At 42.0% G+C, this 22,800-nt stretch overlaps 1 protein-coding gene across 2 annotated transcripts in view; it reads right to left on the reverse strand.

Annotated features, from left to right (window-relative positions):
- Positions 1-7,436: 7,436 nt before the first annotated feature.
- LRRC74A (leucine rich repeat containing 74A) overlaps positions 7,437-22,800 on the reverse strand; it is a 32,219-nt gene continuing 16,855 nt past the window's right edge. For both annotated transcript variants that reach the window (XM_072116808.1, XM_072116807.1), the window contains exons 6-13: positions 20,289-20,370; positions 19,918-20,003; positions 19,418-19,612; positions 15,592-15,687; positions 15,370-15,513; positions 14,099-14,203; positions 9,149-9,234; positions 7,437-8,482 (exon numbers count right to left, since the gene is read on the reverse strand). In XM_072116808.1, the coding sequence (XP_071972909.1) occupies positions 8,098-8,482; positions 9,149-9,234; positions 14,099-14,203; positions 15,370-15,513; positions 15,592-15,687; positions 19,418-19,612; positions 19,918-20,003; positions 20,289-20,370 (1,179 nt within the window). In that variant the 3' untranslated portion in view covers positions 7,437-8,097. The remainder of the gene's footprint in view (positions 8,483-9,148; positions 9,235-14,098; positions 14,204-15,369; positions 15,514-15,591; positions 15,688-19,417; positions 19,613-19,917; positions 20,004-20,288; positions 20,371-22,800) is intronic.

Raw genomic sequence — 22,800 nt, forward strand, 5'->3', positions numbered from 1 at the left:
CCAGGGCCTTCCCAGAGAGGAGGCTGACAATGAAGGCCACCAGTGACAAACTGAGACGGCATGAGTTCTATGTTCAAGAAGCATTGGGTAATAACGCCCCTGCACAGCTTGGGGTCCCCAGGCATAGACCGTTTTGGCCTAGGTTCAGCTGCAGTAACACAAGCCAGGGTAGTAGGAGTAGTCGCTGGAGTCTGATGCTGAGTAACAAGCAACTGTTGCAGCATGGCGGTGACTTGTCCTAGCTGTTCTCCTTGCAAAGCAATCTGCTTTGACTGGACTGCTGGACCACAACGGTGGTAAGATCAGCCAGTTTCGGAATCGGCACCTTGGCGGGGCCCCCAGTCGGATTTTACTGTCAGGGCACGGGGTCAGTGGACCACCGCGGATGACACAAGCCGACACCTGGGACTAGAATCTAAGTGGCACCTGGTCTTCACCAGAGCCCGCGGCAAAGCATGACGGTCTTGTTGCGCCGTGGTGCCACCAGGTCGTTCCACAGGTGCGCCTTGTCCTCGGTGGCAGCCAAGGTCGAAGTACCAACTCAGCGTGCAGTCTCGGAGTCTGGAACAGGCAGATGGTCATGGCAGGCAGTAGAGATGCAAGGTCAGGGTAAAGTCCAGGGTCACAACAGGAGAGCAGAGCAGGAACGCAGGGAGGTCGCTTCCTTGATGGCGTATAGCACAAGGATTCGGCCAGGGTTGATGGGAGCAGCTAGCTTAACCACTTTGCTGCCGGCAGCCTCAAAAAGATAGCGGTGCATGGGCGCCGCCATCTTACCTGGGATCGCCGCTCCCCGTGACGTCATCGGGGGGCGGCGATCCGTCTCCATGGTAGCCTCGGGTCTTCTGAAGACCCGAGGCTATTTAGTTTTAACCCCTGCATTACAATGTGCTGATAGCACATTGTAATGAATGAGGAGGAAAATCCCATATACTGCCATACTGTAGTATGGCAGTATATGATAGGATCGATCAGACAACCTAGGGTAAAAGTACCCTAGGGAGTCTGAAAAATAGTAAAAATAAAAAAAAGTTTAAAAAAAAAAAATTTCAAATCACCCCCCTTTCCCTAGAACTGACATAAATATAAATAAACAGTAAAAATCATAAACACATTAGGTATCGATGCGTTTTTTCACCATTTTCACTGCATTTGGAATTTTTTTCCCGCTTCCGAGTACATGGCATGGAATATTCAATACCATCACTATGAAGTGCAATTTGTTACGCAAAAAACAAGCCGTCGCACAGCTCTTACGTCTAAAAATAAAAAAGTTGTAGATTTTTGAAGTTGGGGAGTGAAAAATGGACATGAAAAAAAACAGGAAAGGGCCCGGTCCTTGACCGGTTAAAGTGCCCCGGGAAGGCTGGTCACCTTTGAAAGATAAATGCAAGTGAGGACAGGATAATGTGGAGAACCTCCATTGCTAATCGGTTCAACACTGCAGCTGAAATTGCTCACCAGTTCAGCACTGAACAGGGTAAGAATCTGTCTTGTCATACAGCATGTGGTCCACAGTTTGTTTTAGTGACAAAAACAAGCTTAAAGGAAACCTACCACTTGAAGTGGCAGGTTTCAGGTGGAAATACCGAGCACCAGCTCAGGGTGAGCTGGTGCCGGAGCGTATTTTTGTTAGTGTTTTAAACCGCTGTATTGCGGTTTAAAACACTTTTTAAACTTTATAGCCGGCGCAGGGAGGTACGCGCTCGGCGCTTACCATGCGCGCGACTCTCCTTCACTTCCTATGTAGCAGCGCGCACGGTCGCGCGCATGGTAAGCGCCGAGCGCGTACCTCCCTGCGCCGGCTATAAAGTTTAAAAAGTGTTTTCAACCGCAATACAGCGGTTTAAAACACTAACAAAAATACGCTCCGGCACCAGCTCACCCTGAGCTGGTGTTCGGTATTTCCATCTGAAACCTGCCACTTCAAGTGGTAGGTTTCGTTTAACCCCTACGGGACTCAGCCTCTTTTGGCCTTAAGGACGCTGCCCCATTTTTCAAATCTGCCCTGTGTCACTATAAGTGGTTATAGCTTTGGAACGATATAAGATATCCAGGGGATTTTGAGATTGTTTTCTTCAAATTAGTTTAAAAATTTGTATGATATCTTTTGTGTTTAGTTATGAAAAAAATAAATTACTTTTGATGCAAATAGCACCCAAATAAATTTATAACTTACATTTCCCAAATGTCTGCTTTATGTTGGATGGTTTTTTTAAGATTCCACATATTTTACTAGAATGTTATGAGGCTCAGAATTTAGGTGCCATTTTTCAAAGTTTTGGGAAAATCACCAAAACTAATATTTAGATGGACCTGCTCAACTTTTAATTGACGGTGAGAGGCCTAAATAATAGCAAGAGCGGAGAAGAAAGAAGACGGGACGCGCTGACATCGGGGACATCGGTAAGTCGCGCCGACATCGGAGGGTGAGTATTTCATTTTATTTTTTTAAGTGGGTAATTTTTTTGGGGTAATACACTCGTGTATAAGCCGAGGGGACGTTTTTCAGCACATTTTTTGTGCTGAAAAACTCGGCTTATACACGAGTATATACGGTAATTAGGCAAAAAATGAAAATTTTAGCATCACCGACTTTCATATGCATAACTTTTTTTATTTTTCGGCTTACAAATCTGGTTAGGGGCTTATGTTTTGTGAGAAGCATTGTTCTTTTTAGTGGTCTTATTTTAGAGTGGGGAACTTTTTTAAATCACTTTTTAGAGCATTTTTTAAAGGGTATTAATTAAAAAGTATCTTTTTTTCAGAGCATTTTTTTTGGTTGTTTTTTACGGGGTTCATTTTGCAGGTCCAATAACGATTCTGTTTTATTATGCAGATTGTTACAGATGTAGCGATACCAAATATGTGGGGGTTTTGTGTATTTTATTCAATGTTACTGAATAAAAACTAATTTGGAGACAATTTAGTTCATTTTAGCATCACCATCTTTTCATATGCATAACTTTTTTTATTTTTCGGCAAATCTGGTTCCGGGTTTATTTTTTGCTCTGATCACTGGTTCAAGTTCAATACACTGCTCTACAAACTAAGCATGCAGACCCAGAAGGGATCTGACTGCCCGGAACATTGGGCAGCCCTGGAGTACTAGGCAGTCTTCAGGGCTACCCAGAAGTGGATCGGTTCCCCCGGTAAGCGACACGGGGGATCCGATCCATAGCAGGAACACCCTTACACGCCGTGGTCATGCTCACATCGGTGAGCGCAGGATTTAACATTTAAAATTGTGTCGCAAGCCAAGCGCTTACATGCACCGAGAATAAGAAGGTGAACTCCGGCGGACCTGAGCTGGGAAGCGACACATACAGGATATCGAGCACATGATCTTCTTGAACTGCAGCAGATGTGCATTCCGGCGGACACTCCGGATTGGGGATTGCGCAGGACTGAGTTAGTAAATGTGCCCCATTATGTTCGTTGTCAAACTGGGGCAAGACTGAACCCAAAGTATGTAAAGAAGTCAGTAAAAGGTGGTGGATGAAGTGTCATGGTTTGGGAAATGTTTTCTGCAACAGGAGTTGGACCTCTCATACAGCTACTTGGCAGAGTGAATGCAAGTGTGTATCAGAACCTTTTTCAACAACAAGTGGTTCCTTCTATCATCCAGCAATTTTCATTTAAATGATGAAATGGACAGAGTTCTGATTTAAACCTAATAGAAAACCTCCTGAAAATCCTTAGCGATAGAGTTATGGCCAAGAAACCCACAACAGTCACAGGACTGTGGAAGAGACTGGAAAATGAGCAGACCGAAATCACACCAGAACAGTGAGAGACTTGTGAGCATCTGTGGCAGCAGATGTGCTGAAGTCATTCAAAGCAAAGGCCTATGCACTTCCTACTGATTGACTTTTGTAACTTTCAGAAAATTAAGTTTTCATATATACATATTTTTGTGGTGAAAAAACTCACTCGGCTTGTGTGTGGGAAGAGCGCATATAAGCAGCGCCTCTGCCAGAAAGTCTCGCAAGAAGAAGAGGATGCATAGGTGGATCCAACAGATGTGCACATAGACCTGACGAAGCGCCCGGTTGTGGCGCGAAGCGCGTTGTTATTTTTATTCATCCGATTTTATCAGTATGTATTTTATCCTGATTATAATATTAAATTGAGTCACGATTGAGCTTTATGTATAGCCATGATTCCTTGGGCTGCGCCAGAAGAAGTCCCTATTTTTTATCTGGTATCCATTGAGGAAATTACACTCCACATCTTTTGGATCCACCTATGCATTTTCCACAACCCGAGGAAAGCAAATCACCCACGGGCAAGGATGGGGCAGCACCCAAAAACGTAATCTGATTGCACAACCACTAAAGGTGAGCGGAATACACATATGAATTCATATACACCTAAAAGAAATCACTTTTATTTGCACTAGGCAGCGCCTGTTGTTTTTTGTTTCCCCTGTCAAGAAGAAGAGGATTCTGGGGGTGAGTGCCAAAGGTAAGCTTATTTACTTATTAAGTTTAAGGGGGCTCTGCTGGTCATTTAATTTATTTATTTCTTAATCCACTTTCTATTTTTAATTTTTCCCAAAACAGAAATTTTGACAAGCAATTTTTAGTGCACCTCATCATAAGACATCAAGCAAGTAGAGAGAATAAAAAATGTGAGGGGTACGCAAGGTCAAATCAATTATCCTTTTATGGACATTCCCAGAATGCACGGGTTCTGAAAGGTGCAGGAAGTGATTTAGAGTTGTCCATATCTCCTGATATGGCACAACAATAAATCGCAACCCTGGATGGCTGAAAGACTCTTTTCACTAGCCTCAGTGAAACAGAACCTTATCAAACCAAATAAGCCTGCACCAGTTCTCCTTTAATATAAACTTGATAAACCGGTAACAGGATTATATAGGGTGAGAAACCCACCCAGTAGAATTTATATAACCGAGACACGGACATGGTGTTCGTGGATCGAGATAAAAGAGCAACGCAGGTTAAATTTTGTATTTAATTGCCTTAACGGCACACTAGACAATACAGTACACACACAATATATATATATATATATATATATATATATATATATATATACAGTTAAGCAGAGTATAAAATACACTGGTAGAACTACAAGTATCAGTATGTGGTTAGTTACCTTGTGTGGGCCTAATTGGAACTGATAGTCCACACCTTAAGATCCTTCCTGCACTTGTGATGGTAAGAGGTTCCCCAGAAAAAAGACACTGGGCCTCCGGGGTGCTCTGATGATATTTGGTGCATATTTTCTCAAGCTCCATCCATCTATTATATGATCCCCTATCTCTGACCTGGAGGCCACTAGCAGATAAGAGCCATGGCTCTCTTGTCATGCCTCACAGGTTTTTAGTGTGTTTATTGCCGTTCTGTCGTAAATAAGATGTATATATGAATCTGTTGTTTTACAGATTTTTTAATATTGTTTAATGATCGCTGCCTAGTGTTTTTAAAATGCTGTGAATTTTCTGTTTCATGCATAACATCATCTGATGAAAAGTACTAGTATTCTCGAAAGCTCACAATCATATATTCTCAGTTAGCCTCAAAAAGGTATCGCCTGATTTAATCACTTTTCATCTGCACTACTAACTGCTATTTTACTGCAGAGTCACATGTCCAGCCCAGCTGATCACAGGTATGCCTATAGATGACAAGCCGTGGTTGCTGGAAAGGGGGTGGAAGCAGCTTGATTGGCTGTTTCAGCAGAAATTAAGCGTCTTTGTGCTTTTTCTCAAACATCCCGAATAGTGATGCGGTTCAAGACTCTAAATTATTCAGTCCAGGTCCAATCATCACTACTAATCAACTACACAACATCTTAAATACCAGGATGAAGGATGTAACACGAGGCTTCGTAGTGCAAAGCCGAGCACTCGCAGCATCCTTTCTGTATTTTGACATTAAAAAACCATTGTTCAAAGGGGTGACAGGACTAGTAGGCAGGTGTTGGGCTTGTTAGTGCCCTGATGGGGGACATATGAGGGCATCATGAAAGGGCAGTTGCAAGTCAGAAAATGTGGTTTCAAATCTTTCATCATGCCCTCCCCAAAATGCCCTAGACCTGAGTGACTGACTTAACACCCTAAATGTTCCATGCCTTATACAGATTTACAGAGCAAAGACTTACCCTTTAGTCCACCTGTTATTTAACATTCATGATGTTAAGAGTGATATCAGGAGGAAATAGCCACAATCAGGCTAGACTAACTTGAAGCATAAAGAAATAAAGCAAAAGGCTTCTTTTGTAAATGGTGAAAGTTTATTATATCACACATGTCCATGCCTAAAATTGTAGAACTGGTGACCGCATTTTGCCTTACGCAGTGATACAACACTGAGGAACTTAGGGGCCCTCAAACCATAACTGGCATGTTGTCACACCTCCCTCTTTTTGGTAGCACATCTTTCATTCCTCGAATGTCTTAGGGTTAAGGTTAAGAGCCCCTCTCTACAAAACTTTAATAATGTCATTGATACCTGATTAATTCACTATAATGCACTAGTTTGGGTAACGCGAACTGTAATTGTTTAATTGCTCTTATACAAGTGCTAATTTTGCCATTCTTCTTCTTCTTATATTTTCTCTTGTACTGAATTTTACTTTTGAAAACTGGATCAAAATGCTTTGGGAAACGTTGAATGTCAGAGTGATGCATTTGTGTGTGATAAGATTGTATATTTATAGGGTAAGAAATTACGCAAGAGAAATAGTGGGGATGATTGTTAGTTTAGATTGCAAATGATGTAAGTACATCAATACATTGTATGTACAGCACCATTCATTGTGCCATAAATATGAATTAAAGGGGTTGTCCAGCCTTTAAAAATTAACTAAATATCAGGCAGGGGGGCTGTGAAAACAAAATAATGCTTACATTCTCTGATACTCCAGTTATCCCGCAGCGCCACTCATTAGTGCCTTGCCCCTGTTTGTTTGCAGAGGCAGGTGCTGGCGTCCAACTACTTACATCAAATGCCGGCTACCGGGCCCGTGAGCCCTCTCCATACAAGGTGTGCGTTTGCTGCATATGGCAGCAAACATCCATTGGTAACACTTGCAGTCTGTGCTGGCATCGATCATAGGTGTTAAACCCTGTAAATGCCTCCAGGGGCACTTAAATCTTGGCGGCGTGTCGGCATTGTCATCTTGGATAGAATCGCCGTCCAACCCCAAACCCCTGAAAGTCATCGGGGCGGTGATCAGTTGCCATGACAGCTTGGGTCTTCGTAAGAATCGAACCCTTTCATTACAATGTGTGATTCGCACATTATAATGAATGAGGAGGAAAATCCCCATATACTGCCATACTGTAGTATGGCAGTATATGGTAGGATCAATCAGACAACCTAGGGTTAAAGTACCCTAGGGGGTCTGAAAAATAGTAAAAAAATAAAAATAAAATTATTTTTATTAAAAAAAAACCCCTTCAAATTTGAATCATCCCCCTTTCCCTATAACTGATATATAAATAAACAGTAAAAATCATAAACATGTTAGGTATAGCGGTGTCCCAAAATGTCCTATCTATCAAAATATAATAACAGTTATTCCCGCTGTTTGTTTAACCCCGAAACGGAAAATAGTGTCCAAAGTCGAAAATAGCACTTTTTTGCCATTTTGAAAAATAGAAAAAATTCTATAAAAAGTGATTGAAAGCCTGTACAGTGCTAAAAATGGTAGCATTGAAGGCGTCATTAAAAGACGCAAAAATGACAGCACCCACATCTCTGTACACCGAAGTATGAAAAAGTTATTAGCCCCAGAAGATGGCAAAATGAAGAATTTTTTTTTTTGTACAGGAGGTTTTAATTTTTGTAAATGTATGAAAGCATTATAACACCATTATAACATCATTAATGCAAATGTAGTATCGCCGTGATCGCACCGACCCAAAGAATGAAGTAGATGCAAAAACGAAAAAGGGCCTTGGCAAGAAGGGTTATATGCTGAAGCAGATGTGCAGCAGTGGACAGGTGGGAGTGCCTTTCTCTGTAAACAAACAATGGCACAACACTGTGGATAACCCCTTTAATGCATGGTGACATGCATATGACACTGGTTTTGCCAACAAAAATCTAATTTGCATATATTTTATACTTGGGGCATTGGGGTGTTTTTTTTAGGGGTTGTGGGGTCTGAATGGCTTTGTGAAGTTAAACTCCAGTGTGACTGATAACTGCACTCAGCATCCAAGTCTTCTGAGTCTGCATTTTGAATGTGTGGGTCACTGACTTCATCCGCCTGCTCTCCTTCCTGATACCAAGAGCTACATGGGGTGACCGAGAAATGAACTGAGCTACTGCTGCTGCCTGGAGCCTCCCGCTGCACATGGGGTGGAGTCAGAGCCCTCACTGCATTGTGAAAGGACTTTAGTGCTCTCTCACTGCGCTTTCGTTCTTGATTTTCTCTTCTTTCTCTGCGACGCTGTTGTTTGCGTTGTTCTTTCACCATTTTTTTACGAGAGTCTACAAGGACCCTAAGCAGAAAATGTGAAGATAAGGCACAAGAATCTCTACAAACTTTCACATAAAGGACACACAATTTATGCAGAATAAGTGCAGCACAGACAATGGTCAGATAAAAGATGATCCATTTTCAGCGAAGCACTGAAAGTCTTCTTAGTACTCTATAAATGTATCTACTCCTTAATAGTCAAGCAAGCTGTTGAGAAATTAGACTAATACAGTATTACCATTGCCCTTCTGAGGGTAACCAGAAATCTGAGCAGTAGCCAATATGTGTCAATAGCCAATAGTCACAGTGCACCCTACGATAGCTTATAGATACAGTGCTCATATAGCAGCCAATAGTCACAGGGCCCCCGAAATATCAGACTGTCACACTGAACCACAGTAACAGACAAAGTGCCCCACAGAAACCATCAGTTCCAAATCCTGTAGTCTTACCTGGCAGCTCCCATTGTTCCTCTGTGGGCTGTGACACTTACACTATGTTGTGCTGTGCCCTATGCCAGTCTCCGGAAAGCTAGTTACTCATTGCTGCAGCATAGTGGCAATAATCACATTTTTGATACAAAGGGGTGACACATTTGTCTGTCACGTAGTGTTGGGACCATTGAAATTTTAACCAGAACCAAAGTGATCTATGCATTTTTGAGACATATGTGGACACACCATCTTACCTGTAGTCTATAATACCCGTCTGATCTTTATCCAATCTTTGCACCAAAGATTCCATCTGGGCAGCATCTAAGGGCAAACCTGCCGCCTGGGGAAAGGAGATGTTATGGACAGATCTGGCAGTATCATTGTCTTAGTCTGTTTTTTTACATATATAAAAGTGTGTTTAAAAGCTTTTCAACAAACATATGTATAACAACACTATTGTTATCAACAGCGTGGCACAGAGAAATGTAAACATTAGAATTAAGGTAAAGGACATGATAGAACAGAGTGAGAAAGAAATTGGAGACACTGGGTTTAAAGAGAGGGATGAGGGGAAAGGAAACTACCCCACTTCCTCCTGGCACCTGGATCCATGGGATCCTAGCCCTCAGCTATTTGCAGGGGTACCCTACTCGTCAATTCCAGATAACAAGGAGAGGTAGCAAAGGACGAGGAGTGGAAGTTTTCTGGGAGTGTGTAGCTCGCTTTGGATCTGTGTTCAAGAGATTTCATCTGGTGTAGCTTGTTGATCCATCCCCACCATTGATGCAGTGAAGGGGGCTCAGTGGAAAGCCAGCACATCTTAGCTGCGGTAAGAAGGTGACACATCAGCAACTTTCTATACGTGCCAAGGGAGATCTTGTGGTGGTGCAATAAAACCCAAGCAGGGTCATTCTGTAACTCTGTCACACCAGTTTGCAGTAGGGGATAATTTGGGGGCAGCTTCAAAAGATGTGTAAGAACAGGAGACTAGAAGTCAGCAAAAGCATTCCCTGACGAGAACCCTTGGAAGGCAGGTACCATTGAAACTCGTAAGTGATCTACTATGAGAGGAGGGTGGCCCCATGGAGCTCAGGTTAGGGGAAAGTTGAAGACCCTGCCATAGTGGTGCCCTTGGTAAATCAGGCAGAGTGACTAATTTGTGTCCCCTGTGCTATTTCTCACCCATCTCATAGTGACAAGCCCTTAAATGTCCAGCCCCTATCTACATATCGATAATGTGATCTGGGAAGTCTGGATTACCCAAAACTGGTGTGAGAAGGGATCCTGCAGGGGACACAGAGGCCCTGGACCTGCAGTTCTTAAATGCTAGCAGGGTGGCATAGATAGAGGGGTGCGCTGCAAGCGCTTGTCACCACGTCCTTTCTACCCAGGGAAGCATTGGTAAGAAGATGCTGGGGAAGTAACCCAGGCTTTTGAGTCTCTGTGTCTGCACCAGTCAGTAATTCTATTCAAGTGTGAGGCATAATAGTACTGTGTGACATCAGGCAGCACTACTCCTCCCACACCCTTACAGTAGTGGAGGGTCTTACTTTTAAGTTTGGGAGGTTTATTGGACCAAATGAAAGCAGAGGAGAGAAAGGAAGAGGGAGTTTTGATGGTCAAAGCCTGGAAGGAATAAAGGAGACAAGGAAGAACATTCATTTTAATTATCCCTATTGAGAGCTATTAGTAGGGAAGGGAATTTCGTTTTTTTCTAGGTCTGCCAGGTCTTGGATACCCAGATATTTAATTGAGGCAGAGGCCCATTTAAAAGTAAAGGAGTCCATTTAAGAGGCCGGGGGAATATTAAGCAGTAGGGCTTCCTCCCATAGGCATCCAACTCCTTGATGATATTTTGGATGGAGATAAGGTGAGTGGATATACTTCCTATCTTCCTGTAGTCACCCCAGTGATATCTGATTTGTTCTTTATTCTGAGGAGGAAAGGCTCAATCGTGAGAGCAAAGAAAAGAAAGGACAGCGGACACCCCTGACACGACCTGTTTTAGATGGCGAAAGGCTTAGAGTACAGTCCATTCACACTAACTGATGCCTTTGGGTTAGAGTATAGCGCTCCAATCCACACCAAATGTGCCACCCCAGGTCCAGATGCCTCTGAGTGCTCCTTAGGAAAGGCCAGCTGGAGAGCTGGAATAACACCCTGGCTTCATAGTGCACGCTACATACCTACAGGGCTTGTTCACCTACAGGGTGTACTACTACGGCTTCATAGTGCAAGCTGTGTACCTGCAGCTCTTGTGCAGTGAAGCCAGGGTGTACTACTACTGCTTCATAGTGCAAGCTGTGTACCTACAGAGCTTCTGCAGTGAAGTCAGGGTGTAATACTACTGCTTCATAGTGCAGGCTGTGTACCTACAGAGCTTCTGCAGTGAAGTCAGGGTGTAATACTACTGCTTCATAGTGCAGGCTGTGTACCTACAGAGCTTCTGCAGTGAAGCCAGGCTGTACTACTGATCTGAACCCATACACAGTACAGAACAAAGGTTTGGACACAACTTCTCATTCAAAGAGTTTGCTGTTTTTTCATGACTTTATAAATTGTAGATTCACACTAAAGGCATCAAAACTAAATTAATGCATGTGGAATTATATACTTCACTAAAATGTGAAACCTAGCTGATAGATCAAATCCTGTTATTTCTACTTTTCTTATTTTCCTAAAAGCATTGTAACACTTCATTTTAAGATGGCGCCGACATCGTGATTCTAACCAAAACAATCAAGGCTAAAGAATGTCAACATGACGTCAGTCAGCAACAGCAGGGAAGTTCTCCAATCCAGAGACCACATGAGCTGGGAATTCTCTGCTCCCTTCTGCTTCCTTCATAATTTCTATCTAGTTTTGTGAAACCAAATAAAGCTTGTGCAGTGCAGATTTTTGCCTTGAGTAACAGCATTAGCAAATCTTGCATCAGCAATTTGTTTTGAGTCATCCTTTGCACGCTTATTAATTAGACACGCAGCCAACGCACACTAAAAGAGGATGTTTTAAATCCTACCCCAACAAAACAACTGAAAATATGTCTTATATTCTAGGTTCTTCAAAATTGAAGGTATACTGAACCAGCATGGTTACCAGAGCATCTTGCAGCGGCATGCCATTCCATCCGGTTTGTGTTTAGCTGGACCATCATTTATTTTTCAACAGAACAATTACCCCAAACACACCTCCAGGCAGTGTAAGGGCTATTTGACCAAGAAGGAGAGTGATGGGGTGTTACGCCAGATGACCTGGCCTCCACAGTCACCAGACCTGAGCCCAATCAAGATGGTTTGGGGTGATCTGGACTGCAGAGTGAAGGAAAAAGGGCCAACAAGTGCTAAGCATCTCTGGGAACTCCCTCCTTGTTGGAAGACCATTTCAGGTGACTACCTCTTGAAGCTCATCAAGAGAATGCCAAGAGTGTGCAAAGCAGTAATCAAAGCGAAAGGTGGCTACTTTGAAGAACCTAGACATATTTTCATTTGTTTCAGACTTTTAGTATATACATTCCACATGGAATTTAGGGAAGTATAAACATTTGTTTTTAATTTAACCCCTTAACGCTCTGCGCCGTACCGTTTTGCATATTGCAGCAAACCCCCACCGCTAATAACCGCGGTCGGTGCTTGCACAGATCGCGGCTATTAACCCTTTCATTGCCGGCGGCATTTAAAAGACGCCGCCATATTTATTCCGATCGCCGCGCCCCCGAACGTCATTGGAGGGCGGCGATCGGTTGCCATGGTGGCCTCGGGTCTATCTGGCATCTGCAGATTCGTTACAATGAGCCAGTGGATCATTGTAATGAATGAGCTGCAAAAATGCCATATATTGCAATACAGAAGTATTGCAGTATATGGTAGGAGCAATCTGATATTTTTAATATTTTATTAATTTTATTTTTTAAACTTTTATTTTTTTTTTTCACTATTTCTTAGACCATCTAGGGTACATTAACCCTAGATGGTCTAAGAAATAGCGAAAAAAAAGAAAAAAAAAAGTTTAAAAAATAAAATTAATAAAATATTAAAAATTCAAATCACCCACCTTTCGCTAGAACTGGTATAAAACATAATAAACAGTAAAAATCACAGACACATTAGGTATCGCCGCGTCCCAAAATGCCCGATCTATCAAAATATAACAACGGTTGCGGACGGCCTTGACCTCCGAGAGGGGAAATGACGCCCAAATGTCCGAAATGCGACTTTTACACCTTTTTACATCACATAAAAATGGAATAAAAAATGATCAAAATGTCGCACAGACCTCAAAATGGTAGCAATAAAAACGTCGGCTCATTTTGCAAAAAATGACACCCCACACAGCTCCGTGCGCCAAAGTATGAAAATGTTATTAGCTTCAGAAGATGGCAAAAAATCTTTTTTCTTTTTTGTACACATTTGTTTAATTTTTGAAAATGTATTAAAACACAATAAAACCTATATAAATTTGGTATCACCGCGATCGCACCGAACCAAAGAATAAAGCTGAGGTGTTATTTTGAGTGCGTAAAAACGCGTCGTAAAAACTGAGCCCACAATTTTTCCACATTTGGAATTTTTTTTCAGCTTCGCAGTACACAGCATGTTAAAATAAATAACATTACGGGAAAGTAAAATTTGTTACGCACAAAATAAGCCCTCACACAGGTCTGTACACGAAAAAATGAAAAATGGATTTTTGAAGGTGGAGAGCGAGAAATGAGCGAAAAAACCCTGCGTCCTTAAGGGGTTAATTAATTTAATTTAATGCACTCACAAACAGTATACAGGGAGATTTGAACCGTCACTTTCATGTTACAGAGCTGTCCATGATAATAAATATGAAAGGAAAATCTTCAATTTATATCCATCAACTTGGCTTTTTCATTCCTAGTACTGAGCTGTGCCCATATATACAGGATAGGAGCAATAGTACTAAGCTGTGGCCATATATAGAGGATAGGAGTCATACTAGTAATCTGTGCCCAATATACAAGATAGGGGTAGCAACCTAAAAGGGCCCTGGGCCCCGGTGCCACCATTCCTCCCCTGGCCTCTGGTAGCTACGCCTCTGATTCTCACCAAAGACACATACACTTTCAGTCCAATAAATGCATTTCACAGTAAGGTTATTTTTATATCTGACTTTATATTTCAAATGTAATTATATATAAAGCTCCCAGTACCTGTGTAACCAAAGGAAACCACCATACTCACTGTCATATATCTACAGAATTCACTGACAGGAATGCGCATACTGCCATCTTTATCCATGTTCTTGAAAAAATCCAGCAATCGAAGTTTGCGTTCATCTAGAAAATCCTGAAAGAAAGAGATTCTATAAAACTATGATAGAATTAGATTTTACTATCAACTGATCATCTACTCCGTACCTCACTTACTAAGAGAATGGATGACACTTCAAAGCAAAACATAATAACACATTCTCTAATTCACTGCTATTAACAAAAATGCAGCATTTCACAGATATAATTTCATCCTGTCTCTATCAGTCCTGCTGTACACAATTTCAGTTGCCCCTAGACAGGACCCTGTAACTTCTCTTAGAGTCGGGCAGCCATTTACGATTTGGAGATTGTGGAGCTGAGTTTCTGGCTGTAGCCACGTCCCCTACATGGAGGTCAGAGTCTCTGAGCTCCATGCAGGGGACGTGGCTACACTCCCCCTGCATGGAGCCCAGGTTCAGATGAAAGTGCATATATACCTGTACCCTGATAATCTAACCACATTGTCACCCCACAGAACTAGATGGATCATAATGGGGCACATTTACTTAGGGTCCGCGGACAGCATTTCAGTTAAGTTTAATAGGGGTTTTTGGCGTATGCGATCGGATTTTGGCGCAAATGCGCCGCAAATCGGAGGCGTGGCCGTCAGACAACCTGACTGATTCGGACTAAGCGTGGGATTTGAAATTGTGTCGCAAGACATGCACTCACATACACCGGGAAGAAGAACGTGAACTCCGGCAGACCTCATCCTCATCAGACAGTCCGGATCGGGGATAGCGCAGGGACCGGGTAAGTAAATGTGCCCCAATGTGTCTGCTTAGAGAAGCCCCGAACCTACCCTGGGAGCTAAAACAGCAATAATACTGAGTAAAATTGTAAACTAAGGGGTTAAAATGATCTTTATTGTGTTAACATCACTAGGGGATTGAGATGTGAGAATTTTCTTTAGTGGGAAAACCCCTTTAACTACAAAATCGTCTTATATTTGATAACCTGATTTGGCAAGCTCTGTGTAGCGCTGAGTAATCCGTGAGCGCTCTATAAATAAAGGAGTTATTATTATTATGCATCAGGACTGGGTGACACACACAAGATTACAGGATGGAGTGTGTGATTTGTACCATGTAGTATATTGCAATTCATTGACAGACAAGAGCTGATTTATAGTAGATCAACACTAGTACAAACAGAAAGCTAGAATGCTCTGTTTGTTTTCAGATAGAAAAGATGTCGCACCTGAATGACCCTCATAGGATCTGGACGAGAGGAGCGTTTTTTGGTGATAAATCCCTTTTTGCCAGCAAACAAGACATGTAGTGCAGGACGGGATGTAGAAGCCGAGTCAAGGAGATAAAGAAACTGTTCATTAACCAAAACATTCTAGAAAAAGAAAAATATGTAAATAATTTAAAAATTTAAATATTTTTGTTGTTCGGGAAAATTTATTGCAAAACTCACCGAGATGTCCAGTTCCTCAATCCTGTTCTCTGGTCTTTTAGTAATGGAGCTCAGGAGAGTGATTGCTCCCTCTACTGTTATGGGATTTCTGGACATCTGCAAGGAGAATTATTATTTATTGATAGAGCACCATTGATTTCATGGGGCTGTCCAATAAGTATGGGATTCACACATTACATGAAGACAAGAACAAATGCAAGTACAAAATACAAAAACTACAAGAACTCTGCACTTGAGTGCTCACGATCTATATGGGAGGGTGGATGGAGACACAAAGTGAGGGAGCAGAGCAGTGCAGTAATTGCATTTATATATTATCACATTATTTAACCCTTTAAGAACCGAGCCTCTGTAGGGCTTTTGGACCAAGCCCAATTTATTTAAATCCGCCCTGTGTCACTATAAGTGGTTATAACCTTTAAATGCTTTTACATATCAAGCTAATTTTGAGAAAGTTTTCTTGTCACACATTGTACTTCAAATTAGTGGAAATATTTGGATGATATCTTTTGCATTCGATTACAAAAAAAAGGAAATTTGTCAAAATTATGAAAAAATCTAAATTTTTAAATTTTAACCGAATGTCTGCTTTTTGTTGGTTTGGCTTTTTATGGATCCTCTTGTTTTTCGAGGATGTCATAGGGCTTAGAATTGTAGGTTCAATTTTTCACAATTTTATGAAATTACCAAAACCTTTATTTATAGGCACCTGCTCAGTTTTCAAGTGACTTTGAGAGGCCTAATAATAATAAAACCCACATAAATTACTCCATTATAGACACACCTCGCAATGTATGAGAAACCAATAAGAAATTTGGTAACTCTTTAGGTGTTTTACAGGGGTAAAAACATAAATGAAAAAATCACAATGGATTAAATGACAAAAAGCTTCACAAAGTTTTATACCCAATTTCTCCCGAGTATACTGATACCTCATATGTGGTGGTAAACTGCTGCATGGCCACACGGCCTGGCATAGAATGGAAGGAGGCGCCGTTCAGAGTACAGTTGCATTGTCACATTTTACAGGCTATAACATGTATATTTTTTTGTGGCATGGACACATGGGGGCTTATTATTTCCGGGATGAGATCCACTTTTCAGGTACATCATTTACGGGAGGTGCAATAGCTAATTGATGAGATTTTATTAAAGGGGTATTCCGGGAATATTAACGTCTGATATAAAAACCCATGATGATATAAATAAATGAATACAACAATACTCAATGCCATTAGTAACAAAATTGAGCTTAAATAGTTTGATTTTATGATTTACAAAATTTATGGCCTCTCTAAAGTAGGTGGAGTTATCACCAAGATGGCCACCACTGGAAACTACAAGTTCCATGATCCTTTAGTTCTCAGTAACTCCTCCTACCACTTATGCTCTGCTCCCAGTGATGATATAACAGACTTTCTTGCTCTGTTACCATAGTAATGATGTGTAACTGCCATCCTTGCACATCACCACAACGCCGGCCATACTGGATGCCCTTCAACCAACTGACTACAGCCAAACATAGTGGTGATCACATGACCTGCCCAGACAGGTGCATAACATGTGATGTGGACATGTGACCAGCGGCCATCTTCTGTCCTGTGGCTGCTCTGCAATGGACCGCACAGAAGAAATTAACGGACTGATTAAAGGGCCAGTAGCATTTTAATTCTCCATTACAGTCTATGTCAGCAGCATTTTCTGCTACTTACACATTAGCTTATATTTTGAGTACCCATTTGTATATGAATTATGCTTATTCCTGGAATACCCCTTTAACTCTTTCTTAGTGGGGATAAGAAAATAATTAATTCTGGATTGGGGTTTTAATTTTTTTCTTTTTTTCTCACTGTATTAAAAATAATATGTTATCTTTATTCTATAGGTCACCACAATTACGGCGAAACCCCATTTATATATCTTCTTTATGATTGATATGTTTTGCACAATATGGAACTCATTTGTTGAGAAATTTGCTTGTTTTTGCATTGCTGTGTTCTAAGAGGCATGACATTTTTATTTTTTTGTATACAGAACATGCAGGACAAGCTGTACTTTTTATTGGTATTTTATCCTTTCTTATGAGGTTGTATGTAAAAACATAGGGACAGATTTATCAAGTGTCTGAAAGTCAGAATATTTCCAGTTGCCCATGGCAACCAATCACAGCTCAGTTTTTATTTTACCAGTGCTCATGAATATTTTAAAGGGGAGCTGTGATTGGTTGCCATGGGCAACTGGAAATATTCTGACTTTCAGACACTTGATAATCTGCCCCATAGTAATTTTTGTGGGGTATTTTTAATTTTTTTTTTACCATGTTCCACGAAGGATGCCGACCGGCTGGGTACCCATAACGGCCCCATCTCCATGGCCACAACATCTACAGGGTTAAGGAGCTGGGATCCCGGCTTTCTCATACAGCCGGGCTACCACAGCGATCACACGGGCTCTGCTACTGAGCTTGGGTGATTGCTGAAATGTACATGTACGTCGAGATGCGGCAAGAAACCACAATTTCCGATGTACATATACTCCCTATTGCCCTAAGGGGTTAATGACGGGGTGCTATGCTACATCAAATGAGGAATGAGGAAGTGTCGATGTTGTAAGTAAATTCATTTGATTTAAAATACTATAATGTAAGTAACTATAGAGGCACAGTGTGGAGATACGCTGCAAGCAGGATAAGATACCTGGGCAGCAAATTCATCAGCAATTAATAATGGCTAGGAGAAGCTATTGCTCTATGCCTCATGGAGAAAAATTGCCCTTTGTGTGGAGTACACCTAGATAAAGACCAGGGCGGACAGGCCAGCACAGAGCATAGAAGTAGAAGAAAGCAGCTCCTATTGCCATTCTTGTGGAAAAAATATGGTCTAAATATGGTCTATAGAGGGGCTGAAGGTTTCCAGATTTATTACTTATGCTCCTATCTGTTGTAATCCGCCCGGCCAGAGATGTTTCGCCTGGAGGCTTCCTCCCCTAGGGAATCTAAGGGTGTTATCACATTGATTACTTATGCTTGGAAGGGGCATGTATATTGTTTGAACAGCTATGGGCAGACTAACAACTTTCACATGGTTTTATTAATACTTACAACTTTGTCATGCCTTTAATACCCAAATAAAATCTGAACCTATTAAGATCTAGCATTGCCCTAAATAGAGTATTGGTGTCTCCTAGCACTGTTGGCGTAATTTCCAATTTATATACCATACTATTTACTGACTCCTAAATGCTGTCCTAAATGGGAACCACAGACTATAATTTATCAAAAGTGTTAGACTGACTTTCTCTTAGTGAAGCCCACAGAATAAACCACTTACTTACTTGTGGCTTCATTAGTTGCAATGGAAGCTTACTATGTGTGGAAAACTTGATGGAACCTAATACTATTGGTATACAACACACACTATTTCACATTAGAAAAGCTATAGCGACACATGTCCTTGCACTTCTTATTTACACTCGCCCCTATTTACTAGTATTTTGTGAACGTTGTGTATTTTTGCGGATTAAGACTGCCATGGTCCCTGGGCTGAATATCTTCGCCCCTTACAAGTCTGGAATTTACTTCCAACGTAGGGTACTAGAATCAAGCTTCTTGGGAATGGAGAGTGCGCCCCTTCTGCCAGCTTTCAATCTGTGGTTTCAGGATCATTAAAAGGTCCTGAAATGGCTCTTGTCTATGTGTATTGAGAGCAGGAACATATGTTTGAGCATTCCATAGGTGAAGGTTGTTCTTAGTATAAAATTCTGGTTTGGGTGGCCATGGGCCCATTAGAAGGCTTTATTATATAATCCACTACTGATTTTGTTTTACCTTAAGCACACGCATGGTGTCATTACTCTCTAGACCTTTACAGATTAGTCGGACACCTTCATCACTGATCCGATTGCAGCTGATATTGAGGTGAAGCAGGGAACTATTCATCCTCAGAGCTTCTCCCAGTGCCAGAGCCCCTTCATTGCCAAAACCATTATAGGACAGATCTAAGAATTTCAGCATCCCATTCACCTGTGTGAAAACATGTAGACATGTAGAAGCACATTATACTATAAGGACCCCCAGAAATCCGCCATGCACCCTGCCACATTATTATATTCTTTGGGAGTTCTTCTGTCAGAGATCCAAGCACTCAACTATCTCTAGCACTCCCATAGAATGGAACTCACAAGGTCAGGGAATCGAGAGGTAGGGCAGGTAGTATTAGTAGGATAAAAAGGGTGTGACATGGCAGTGCCAGGGTTAGTATGGGGCTGTGTAAAATGGATCCCTGGGTTATTATTGCCTCTAAAGTATGAAATAATTAAATACGTCACCCTTAGACCTGCGCTCAATGCTATGGCCCCCTTCATGCGAATGTGATTCCAACTGAGATTCAGTTCCTGAAGACCCTCATTTGCAGCTGAAAGTAAAGTCATGGAAAAGTCAGCAGAAAGAGTCTGTCATATCATTCTGTAACAAAATATGCCCTGGTAGACATCAATAGGGATCAATTAGTTAAAATTGCAAATTTGGGAATTTGCACTTCCCTTAACACTTTTGAAAAATGTCGGTGGAGTGAAGCAACATCAATGAAGTGCAGATACTGATGATATTTGCTGCATATAGCAGGTGATGTGTCCATGCAATAACACATTTATCAATAGTGAGGCAAACTGCACTTCCATTTTCATAGTTTTACACTTACCAAGCATTTGGCCCAGGTATTCTCCTCCTTTCTCGCAGAATTCATTGTGACTAAGATCCAGCTTGGTAACTCTGAAGTTGGTCTGAAGGCAAACATAGTGTCATGTCAAGCTGTTATTAAGTTAAAAGGGGACTTATCACTGCTTCGTACGAAATCTCTGTGCTGTAAAAGCTCAGAAACTGGTTATATTAGAAGAGCCAAGCAGAAGGTCTTTATTGGATATTACGTGGGGGCAGTTATTGGTTGATTAAGTCAGGGATTTGTAGAAGGATTGCTTCTGGACAGCTGCAAGATATAGGGATCTCCCTGCAGTAAATGTAATCCAAATCTACTAAATTTCAGGATCCTCCAATTGACTTATTTGTGGAGTGCACTGAACCATGTGCAGACATACAGGGGGGAATTTAGGAAGCAACTTTTGCAGCTTTTGAAGCGGCTTTTAGAACATTTTTCCCGCTTTTCTGACTTGTCCGACAGGGAGAATGGCCTTCAGAAAAGGCCGGGTGGAAAATAGTCTGTGTGCCAAAAAAATAAGGAGGCTGCATAGCTAAAACCAGGTCTAAAAGTAGAAATCGACAGTCTTGAACTGTGACAGATTCATCATGATGAATCTGTAGCACCAAAAGACTAATGTTGTCAAGAAGGTTGGGACAAAGGCATGAAAGACAGGACAGTGAGCCCTAAACTAAGGTCCCTGAACTGTCACCTGCCTACCTACTGGGCGCCACTCTGAGCGGTGGCCAGTAACTGGTCTAACAAGACTCACAAACAACACAAAGGTGAGGCCAGGGTTCGAGTGACGGCAAAGATAGCAAATTCAAAGTCAAAAGGGATAATCAAAAATATTAAAGCCAAGATTGAAAATCCAAAAATATCAGAAGAATTGTAAGTGAACAGCAAACAGGAAGCTAAGTGCTAAAAGTGCTTCTGCCTCAGATGTCTGGAGCAGAGGTCTATCCATTACAACAACATTAGCCATAGTTCACACACAGTCGATGCCTAATGGTAGCACGGATGCAACAGGTACGTTATCAGAACCAAGATTACAACATAGATACATTACTAGAACCAATATTACTACACAGCTAGAAAACCCGAACAAAGATGGCTACACAGCTTTATCAACAAAATCAAGATAACTACATAGATAGGTTACCAGAACCAAACTTACTACATAGATACTTCACCAGAATAAAATGTACTAGAAACAAACTTACTACATAGATACTTCACCAGAATAAAACAAGCTTACTACAAAGATATGTTACCACAACCGAAATTACTACATAAATGCATTACCAGAACCAAAGCTACTATGTACTCCAAAAAACATACAAGTAGGTTGTTTAGAATGTGAACCCCATGGGGACAGGGACCAATTTGTCATGCTTTGTACAGCGCTGCGTAATCTGTAGGCGCCTTTAAGGCGGCGGTGAAATTTATAGACAGAGAAGTGCAGCACATCGCGTCTCTGTGCACTGCTCTGCCAGCCTGTGTCCCTTCACAGGCTGCCGGTGGGAGAAAAGGAGGATGCAATGAGGCTGGAGAGGCTTTTGGGGAAAGGCTAAGTATAACGGGGAGAGCTTAGTATACAGGGGAGAGGCTGTGCATACTGGAGGATGCTGAGTATACAGGAGGAGAGGATGTGTATACTGGAGGGGGCTGAGTATACAGGTGGAGAGGCTGTGTATACTGGCGAGGCTGAGTATAAAGAGGGAGAGGCTGTGTATACTGGAGGGGGCTGAGTATACAGGAGAAGAGGCTCTGTATACTGGAGGGGGCTGAATATACAGGGGGAGAGGCTGTGTATACTAGCGAGGCTGAGTATAAAGGGGGAGAGGCTGTGTATACTGGAGGATGCTGAGTATACAGGAGAAGAGGCTCTGTATACTGGAGGGGGCTGAGTATACAGGGGGAGAGGCTGTGTATACTGGCGAGGCTGAGTATAAAGGGGGAGAGGCTGTGTATACTGGAGGGGGCTGAGTATACAGGAGAAGAGGCTCTGTATACTGGAGGGGGCTGAATATACAGGGGGAGAGGCTGTGTATACTGGAGGACGCTGAGTATACAGCGGGAGAGGCTGAGTATACTGGGGGGGCTGAGTATAAAGAAAGGGGAAGAGGCTGTGTATACTGGAGGAGGCTGAGTATACAGGGGGGAGCCTGTGTATACTGGGGTGCTGTGCATATAGGGGGAGAGTGTGTGTATACTGGAGGAGGCTGAGTATACAGAGGGAGAGGCTTTATATACAGGGGGAAAGAGTCTGTGTATACAGGGGGCAAAGAGGCTGTTTATACTAGGGGGAAGAGACTGTGTATACAGGGGGGAGAGGCTGTGTATTAAGGGGAGGGAGAGGCTATGTATACAGGGGCGGAGAGAGGCTGTGCATGAATGAGGGAGGCTGTGTCCCCATATTTTAAGGAATGCAGGAGCTTCAGCATCAGCCTTAGACAGATGCATCATCATGTGTTGCTCTGTGGCTCTGTGCCACATCCTGGCATCTCGTGAGATT

The sequence above is a fragment of the Engystomops pustulosus genome, chromosome 7, assembly GCF_040894005.1.
Source record: "Engystomops pustulosus chromosome 7, aEngPut4.maternal, whole genome shotgun sequence".
NCBI classification, from domain to species: Eukaryota; Metazoa; Chordata; class Amphibia; order Anura; family Leptodactylidae; genus Engystomops; species Engystomops pustulosus.